At 43.9% G+C, this 9596-nt stretch overlaps 1 protein-coding gene across 2 annotated transcripts in view; it reads right to left on the reverse strand.

The window, feature by feature from the left end:
* The window catches only part of LOC140508343 (uncharacterized), a 28774-nt gene extending 19668 nt beyond the window's left edge, over positions 1-9106 (reverse strand). The window contains exon 1 of one of the 2 annotated variants that reach the window (XM_072616188.1): positions 9026-9106. In XM_072616188.1, coding sequence (XP_072472289.1) covers positions 9026-9104 — 79 coding nt within the window. In that variant the 5' untranslated portion in view covers positions 9105-9106. The remainder of the gene's footprint in view (positions 1-9025) is intronic. The other variant, XM_072616189.1, reaches the window with a different exon arrangement.
* Positions 9107-9596: the final 490 nt, after the last annotated feature.

Below are 9596 nucleotides of genomic sequence, written 5' to 3' on the forward strand. Positions count from 1 at the left end.
ACCTCCTCCATCCCCCTACAGAGACCCAGGAGGCAAAAACGGCTTGGGAGTCCAGAGGAGTGACACCAGGCAGAGCCTCAAAGACTTCAGAACTAGAGATATGCCTCCAGCTGATACTATGGGTGAGACATGAAAGTAGGGTAGGTGTTCAATGGTAAAGGTGGGAGTGGCACCCCAGGACCTTTCAGATGTGGTGGGGAACCTGGACAAGTTGCACTGGCAGGGAACTACCCTGGAGCCAGGTTTGGGAGGGAGACAACCCGAGGACACTCACCAAGAGGTCAGACAGATAAAGTCAATGGAAAGGACAGCCAGCAGTAGCTGGGGGCAGGGAAGGTTCTCCCTGAAACCTACCTTGGACCTGCACATACAGGGCTGACTTCCAAAAGGGAGAGAGATCTTGGGTTCCAGGGATGGCAGAGAGAGCTAAAGAGCTCTCTGCTCAACAGGAAGAAGGCAGAGAGATCTCAGCAAGAAGAAGGGAGAGAGATCTTAGCTCCAGGAGAGAAAGCATAGAGGTCTGCTTTGCCCCAAGGGCCCAAGATCAAGGCTTTCCTCCAGTGGAATCCAGGGCTAGGAATTCAGGACATGGCCTGCCTCTCTCCCCCATGGCCTGCCCTCCATCAGCTGGAATGCCACTACCACTGGAATGACCTTTCTTCTACCCTAGACTCTTCCCAGTTTTCCTGAATTCTACCCCAGGCCTTGAATTTTACCTGAGCTCCCATCCCCAAAGCTGATCATTTCTGAGAACTCCCCCTCCCCCATTACACCAGCACCTCCCTTTCCCCTTCTCCCTCCTTATTCCTCTCCATATTTTCAGGACCTAATGACCCTGGCCTCCCTGCTGTTCCTCACTGATGACTCTCCATGAGCCAACTCTGCATTTTCACTGCTTCCTCTGCCTACTTCCCCATGTCCTCAATTCTATCCCTCCTGGTGTCTGCCTCTTGGTTTCAGTGTTTTTGTTCAAATCTTGTCTAAAACACCATATTCTGCAAGAAGCCTTTCTTGGTCCACATTGTTTGATTTCCTGCAATTTACCATATTTATACACATATACATATATGTACAAGAAAATATACAGCTTCCCAAGGACTCAAAAATTCCCTTTAAAGGAAACTCTGGGGACCGGAGACCAAGTCGCGTTAAATCGCTCTGTATTACTTAGGTCTCCTCTGGAGATCGATCTCAGGAAACTTAGTACAGGTATTGCTAGCACTAGTGTCAATCAATTAAAGATAGCCCTAAATGATGTTGGCCACCACAGGGCTCTTTTGGACCGGTCAAAGTTACTTTATCTTACAACCAAATTAAGAAAGGCCAACAAAACAACTAGCCAGCAGCGAGAGTGTTTCATCTTGGGCTTGCTGACTTGACTTGAGTGAGAACAAGACAGGTAGCCTCTTTCCTGTAAGGCTGGGAGCTGCTTCAGCACCTAGCCGTGTCCTGGCAAAAATCCTTTCTTCTTCAGGGGCTCCAGTCTGTCCTTCCCTTCACTCCCTCCGTCCTATTCCTCACCCCTTTCCTTCCTCCCCTTCCCCTTGAAGGCCTCTGATCTGGGGAAACTGACGGCACCTAGATGCAATCTTTCCCCCTCGCCTTCCCCTACCTTAGACCTGAGAAAGGCAGCCTCTGTTCAAGCCTCTGTTGCCTCCCTCCTCCCCCTTCCCCCTCCCCGCTTTCCCGTAAGGGCTCTGGTCCTGAAGAGGACAGTTACAATCCACCTAAGAACTAGAGGCCTGAACCTATTCCCATAGGGCCTGTTCCTTTAAGACAGTCAGAAACTTTGGGGCACCAAGGCTCCCCACCCTTCCAATGACCGCAGGGGTGTTCTGAGCAAAGGCTGCAGGATTCCCTTTTATTATCAGACCTTGGATTCTTGCAACCCCCTTTCCTCAGAAGATAATAGCCAATTCATGATGGGGATTTCTAGCAAGCTTCTAATTGCCCTCTCTCTCTGGGTTGTTTTTTGTGAGCTATGTTTGTATTTGTCCTGTTGTCAGTTTGTCTGTTGGTGTATGTCCCTGTCCGTATCATGTGTGCTGTGAATGAGTGTGTTATCTTGTAAGATTTAAATGCAAGCAGCCACACTTCAAGGGTTGCAGCTAGGGAAATAAATTAACAAACAAAATTTTAACACTTTTCCTTGTCATTCTGGTCTGGCCAACCTGGAATTACAATGGAAAGTTAGATCATCTTAGGTAAAATCGTTTTAGCAGATTTGTATGTTGTGAAATTAATCAGAAACATTTCAGGAACTGATCATTTGAAATAACTCCTAAGATTGTGGGTAGCCCACCTTTCTAGGTACAGCTTGGAAATGCCACCCAGGTCCTAGACATTTCACCCACCCTGTCCCAGCAGCTGCATACTGCCTTGGGCTCAGTAAATTCTGCTGCTTTGGGGGGATTGTTAAAAGTGGAAGAATCAGGCCTGTAGCGAGCATTCTCTAAACTCTGCCTGTGAAAGTCACCACTGGGACATCAGTTTCTCTGCTCTTGGTAAGCTTCACTTCTTTGTTCCAGTTGCATGAAAAGTATTTTATCTCTGTTTGACCCATTTTCTGATTTGTAAAAATAATTATGCTTGTTGTTATGGGATCAAAATGATAAAATGATTGTAAAATGCTTAACGTAATGACTGCTTTATGTGACATACAACATTATTATCTCTCTAATGTAATTGTTACCTTTGAAGTGGTTTTAATTGCTAAAAGTAATAAGATCAATAATTTCTGGAAATGCAAATTATACCATCTGCAGTTATTGTTGTGTTAAAACTATTTCTAGGATTGTATTTCTGAAATCCTCTTAGATTGTGAAAATTGAGTGACCACTGTAATCTAGAAATAACGTTAGACAAAGCAATTTTTAATTTGAATTTTGTTGAAACTAAAAGATGTTGGGAAAATTGTGTAACACCAGTTATGTTACTTTATCAGTCCTGCTAACTTTGTCTTACAATGTTTTGTAATTGTCATTTAGAAAAATCAGGTATTTTCACCTTTTGTCTGTTAAAAAAGTTAAAGCTAAACAATTTGGCTATCTTCTATGAAGTTGTAGGATTGTTAACTAAGTTATTTGGCATTACTGTTTGAATGCTGAAACCTAAAATTGTTAAGTGAATCCTGTGTATGGAAAGGAGGGAATGGAGTGAAAATTAGATTCCCTCTGCCCATTCAGAACAGTCCCACAATGGAGTGAAAACTTTATTTAAATTCCTTCTGTTCATTCAGAACAGTCCTCCCATTCCTGGGGGTAAGATCACCAGTCCTAGTAAAGGAATTTGGTTGGTTAATTCAGATTCTAAACAATGAATATTACTTGCACAGAAGTTGTAATAGATAGAGAGAATTTTTAATAATTGGCTTTTACATCAGGACAAGTTTTAAATTTGAGAAGGAAAGATGTTAAATGGAATCCCTTATGTGTGTGTGTCCGGGTAAATCTTTATTGTTTATTGTAACTCCAAGAGAGTGGAAATAAGTGTATCTGACTCTAAGTTGTGATTAGTGAGACTTGCTGTTTAAGGAAAAAGGCACTTGGGACCATAACTATTTTTGGTTTTGAGTTTGAATTTGGGTGTAGTTCTCTGCATTAAATCAGTATCTGAGACACATGCCACAAAGAAATATTTCTCACCTGACTAAACACCGAAGGAACAATTCTAGACTCAATCTAGGATGGGATCCTCTTGGCTCAGCTTTCCTATTCCTGAGTCTGACTATGAACAGATACTGCATGACTGGAGAATTTCACTCCTATCTGAATTCAAACAGAGTAAAGGATGTTTTATCCTGTCATATTTGATACCAAATATGTCACATGTCCCTGCTTTTTCCTTCTACAGCAAATTTCCGTGGTCAATAACAAGTGACCAGCAAAATATGTGAGCCTTTTGTGTAATCTTACTGGGAAATCTAATATTATTTTTATCTGAAATTAGAACATGGGCAGAAGTTTATGTAAACTACTTAAGATTTATCTTAAGATGTTCCCATTGTTTAAAAAGGATTTTAAAAGCAACAGTGTTTTTCTGAGTCAGTCTCATATCTAAGAATACTGTAATAATTAAGAATTCAGTTTGTTATAATACTTTGGAAATTCATATTACTTAAGAACATTTTTGTAACAACTCAGCTTTAATGAATTCCAGTTTTAAAGGTTTATTTTTGCTTAAGAAAAAAAAAGAAAGAGATATCAAGCATTTTAAAGGTTTCCAACTAGTTTTCTTCATAAGAGTTTAGGGAACATTAGAGTAAATTTTAAACTATTTTCAAAGAAGGGAAATACTTTTAGAAGAAATGTTTTGAAAAATCATGTGTGATTCTTAGAAGGCCTGCTAAAGCTTCAAAATAATATATTGTTAAATTAAGCTGTTTTGATCTGAATATGTAGTCATTCTATGGCCTAAGTCAAAGTTCAAGTATGCGTTTGAATTTATTATATGTAAAAAAAATTTAATTCCTGAAGTATCTCATTCTTCCAGAGTGAGTATAATTAGGGAAGAATAACAACTTGTGAAACAAAGACAGAATTCCATCAAACTATAAATGTAGTCATTAACCTCTTTGCTTTGTTTAAGCTGGAATGAGATTCCAGTAGTTATGCTAGTAAAAAGTAATAACTTATGAGCTATCTTGTCTTATGGTTAAAATGTAAAAGCAAGTGGAAGAATAGGATTGAGAGATTTGGAAAGATAAATTAAAATGGAGAACAAATTTTAAGTAATTGTACTCATTTATATTGTCTGAAGTATCTGGGAACTTCTAGATTTGAACCAGAAAGGCAGAATTCTCTTTTCGAACTGTCCCAAGAATAAAACCTATTGTCAAAGAAAAGATACCTAGGTATCAGATAACTACATGAGAAATCTGGGATTCAAAGTTTTGTTTAAATGAAAATTAAGAATGGATTACTGGGATACAAGGAACTTAATGTTAATTAACATTGAAATAATAATTGCATTGATTTGTATGGTTCATGTTTAATTTTCTTGTTTATATTGGTGACATATAAATCTCCCTTTCAAAACTAGTCTATTGTGAGCCATCTAAGTTTTAATCTGTACCTGACCTAAGGTAAAAATACAATTTGTGAATTGTAAAAAAAACTTCATTGTGTTGTCTGAACCTAGCCCTGCATGGCTGGGAAACTGAACTATTGCTAAGTGCCTTTAGCCATGTTAACTATGTTGTATTGTTTCATCTCAATTATCAAATCATGTTTTCTGGGAGACCCTGCCAAGTTTTCTGTATAGACTCTTGGATCCATCTGTCACCTCCATTGCCCCTGCTCCTGAGTGGATCATGCCCTCCAATTTTGAAGAGGCCTGAAGAAGAAGCCATCAGACATAGACAGCTTTCCCAAGAGCCTGGACCAGACTTGCATGAAGAGTAACTCTCACACTACTGGTTATTTAGAGGTTTTTTTTCATATCTTTGTTGGTCTACAGGCGAAGCCTTCGGCTTGCCTTCGACCAAAAGGAGGGAATGATAATGTTTAATACAAAATTTTGGAATAATCTCTTTGTTCTCTCTGAAGCAAACTCAGAGAGTGCCTCTTCCTATGTCAACAAAGCCAGCCAAGGCTGCCTCTACATTCCTTAAGGAGACCTTTAACCTAAGACACTATGTTATGGCATATCTTGAATAATGGGACTTTCCTTTATATCTTGTTATCTATAGACACATACTATGTTATGGCATATTAGTGGTAAAGAAAATATAGACATCTTAGGTCGTAATTTCAATTGAAACTTTGTTGACCCTTTCCTGTGTCAGCTATTTCGAGTACCTGTTTAGGACAGGAAGCCTGGTGGGATTTTCTTATTGTGTGTCACAGAGACATATGTTTTCACAGCCTGGAATCGCAAGGCCCAACTGACATTGCTTTGTTAATTGTCCTGTCTTCCTGAATTTATGGTTTGCTTAATTAGGAGAGTTTCTTTCTCATGGCAAAATGTATATAAGCTGGAAGATTTCTGCACTGGGTAGCCAGAACATTTCTGGCTCCATAATGTATTATGTAACTGTTTTCTTTAATAGGGAATTGATTAATTAATTAATTAAATCATAAAATGTATGCATTTAGCCTGTTGTCTTTTCTTTAACAAAGTTTTCAGGTCAACAATATACACACACACGTATAAATGTAGAAACAAACATCTATTGAGTGTGACTCACTCTCATGTAGGTCTTACTGCCACCATTTTACAGTAGAGAAAACTGAGACTAACTCTCTAGGAAGTGTCTGAGGCCAGGTCTGAACTCAGGTTTTCCTGAATCCAGACCCAGAACTCCATCCATTGTACCTCCCAGCATCCCACTATGCATGTTTGCAAACTGTCTCTCATTTTCTTTTTCCTCCCTAGGAATCCCAAGCGGGCTATGAGTTGCTTCGTTCCTACTAGTACTGAATAAAAGCTTGCTGACTTTTTAAGTGACTAAATCCATTAGAACGTGAGCTCCTTTAGGCAGGGGCTCTTTCAGCTTGGTGCCCCCAGCACTCAGAATATGGCCTGGTACAAATCAGGGCTGAACAAATGCTTGTCAAATGATCAGGAGGGAATCCCCAGATCATGGGCATAGGAGCCATTCTCTTATTTTCTGCATTCTCAGATCTGACAGTATCAACTGTATTCAAGGAAGGGGTCCCATTTTGAGTCAAGGTTGGGGTCTGTGGAGCCTGAGTTCCCTCAAAGGCATAACTGCCACACATGGTATTCCAGGTGAAATTGTGTAATTTTCCTGAAGCACTTCATTACTTTCTTTCAGCAACTTCAAGCCCAGGCTGATAAGACTTTATGATCTTGCCCAGAAAGGTTCTAAGACACTGAGGAAATCACCCCAAAACTTTTCAGATGGGGAGGATTTATAAGGTCTTCTATACTCTTCCCAAAGAGAAAAATCTCATTATTGTTATTATTTTCAAAGGAAAACATACTTAATTAGGTACAAAACAGTTTCAAAATATTGTAACCACATTCTCTAACCGCTTAATTCATCATTTCACAGCATCTAGCACAAAAGAGGAGTTAATATCCCAAGGTTACAATCCTATTAGCCTCTAGGAAATTGGTTTCCAAGTAAACAATATTTCTTATACAATGGTTTCCCCAAAATCACAATAGGAAAATTAGAAGCATAATAATATACACATTTAAAGTAAATCCTGATGCTCTGACAAAAAGATTTGAAACAAAAATTGTTGTCAAGCAAATAGCACCAATATAGTTGATTGCATTTCTGAATTATCTTATACTCTATTTTGCCAGTTGACATTCTAGATTACAATGAGATACCAGCACGGGGTAAATTTGATCCAAAGAAGCTTTTCTTATTTTTGTAATGTCTAAACCCATCGCCTTAATGCCAACACTTCAGTGTATTTTGCATTAAGATATCACCTACCTGTAGAAGCTCAACTCTCATAACTATCTTTTTTATTTTTTCTGGCCAAGCAATCAGGGTAAATTGACTTGCCCAGGGTCACACACCTGGTAAGTAGCAAGTGTCTGAAGCTGAGTTTGAACTCCGTTCCTCCTGACTGCAAGGCTAGTGTGCTATCTGTTACGCCACCTAACGGCCCCACAATTATCTTCATATGAGAACATATATGTCTTTAAATAAGACCATGTCATAATTTAGTTTAGGACAAACTCAGTCCCATTAAAACTGGATTTATATTTACAAATATAATGTGTTATATGTAATAAATAATACACGTTGTATGTGTGGGAGCCAGCATGGAGCAATGAGAAGCAGACCCACTGCCCACTGGCCTTGGGCTGTTGAGTCCTGGGTTCAGAGCCTGTCCCTGCCACTTATTACCTGTCGCTGGAAGGAAGTCTCTCTCCCTGCCTGGGCCTCAGCTGGGGTGGCAGGAAGGCCCTGCTAGGACCCCAAGCACCAGACAAGCATTGCTAATTTAACATTCCTTCACTGAGGTTTCATTCGCATTCCCTGTGGGCCAGCCCCTGGGGCACCAGCAGGACTGGGTCCAAGATCACAGGGCCTTCATCTGAATCCCTGGAAGGGGAAAGTGCATGGAATCAGGAAGACCTGAGGTCCAACAGGGCCTCAGACACTGGCTGGCTGTGTGACTGACCCTGGCAAGTCACTTCATCTCTGGCTGCCTCGGTTTCCCCTTCTGTAAAATGGGGCATCGACCTCACAGGGCTGCTGTGAGGAACCAAGGAATGAGATTTGTAAAGTCACCCCAAAGGGCCACAGAAATGCCAGCTGGGAGTATTTCCTTTCCTGCTGCCTGAGACCCAAGGAGGTCAGGGGTACAAAGAGGCCAAACAAAGGGGTCACAGGAGGGCGAGGCCAGGGCAGAGCTGGCCAGGGCTGCTCAGGACCAGATGCCAAGACGGTGACCAGCCCCCTGGGGGGTGGGGGTGAGTCCCCTTTGCCCTCCAGACACCCCTCCCCAGGAGCTCCCCAGGCCCTTCTACCCCTCCCCCCATCCTCAGGGAGGAGGGTCCTTCCTGCACCCCCATTCCATCAGATGCAGGGGTTTATTTCCATTTATACAGCACCTACTGTATGCACTGTGCGGAGCTTGGGATCTCACCGGATCCTCCCAACCACCTTGGGAGAGGGGAGGGGCTGCTGTCACCCCATTTTACAGATGAGGAAACTGAGGCAAGCGGGGTGGCGGAGCCCGGACCCACCTGGGGCGCCCCCTGACACCGGGGGGCGGGGCTGCGGCTGCTGCCCCTCCCTGCGCCCCCGGGGTGCCCCCCCCCACCCCCCCCGTCACACACACACCGCACGCGCCACACCCCTCAGACACTCCGGGCCCGCCCCCGCCCTCTCTCGCACACCCCCTGCTGCGCCCGCTTCCACCGACCCCGCCTCGCACACGGGCCCCAGCCGGGCTCGTCTCTACCGGAGCCCCGGGGCAGCGGGGAGGGAGCAGGGAGGAGGAGCTCCCCCCACCTGGCCCGGAGCCGGCCGCGCCTGCGCACTGACTCCCTCCCAGCCCCTGCCTTCCCTCTCCCCCCTCCCCCCACTCACCCGCGCGGCACAAGAACAAGTTAAGGAAGGGCCAGGTCGCGAGGGCAGCTGCGCCTGCGCACTTCCGGGCTCCCAGCATACTCTGGGGCCTTGCGGCCGAGGAAGGGGGCGGGGCCGAGAAGGGGGCATGACGTCCTTAGTCGCCCTCTCGCCGTGGGGGGAGGGGCGAGGTTGTGACGTAATTCTCCCCACCCCCTTTTGGCTTCCAGGTCTGGGCGGGCCTCCTTCTGCACACAGTAGGGGCCTAATGTGTGCTTACTGCCCCAGCGATCCCCAAGGGACCCCTTCTTACAGAGAAGGAAACTGAGGCAGAGGCCAACGGCTGACTGGTGGAAGGCAGAGGACCAGTTCTTTTCTTCTGGGCCCTTGGAAAAGACTCCAGACTTTTTTGGGGGTGCAGGGGACTCCCCCAAGGAGGGAAAACCCATCCTGTCAGAGGAATCTGGCGGCTCAGGGACAGAATGGGGGCCTGAAACCAGGGAGATCTGAGTTCAAATGTGACCAAAGACACTGAGGACATGGGAGACCCTGGGCAAGTCACTTGCCCCCCCCCCCGTTGGCCTCAGTTTCC

Source organism: Notamacropus eugenii, chromosome 5, assembly GCF_028372415.1.
Source record: "Notamacropus eugenii isolate mMacEug1 chromosome 5, mMacEug1.pri_v2, whole genome shotgun sequence".
NCBI classification, from domain to species: domain Eukaryota; kingdom Metazoa; phylum Chordata; class Mammalia; order Diprotodontia; family Macropodidae; genus Notamacropus; species Notamacropus eugenii.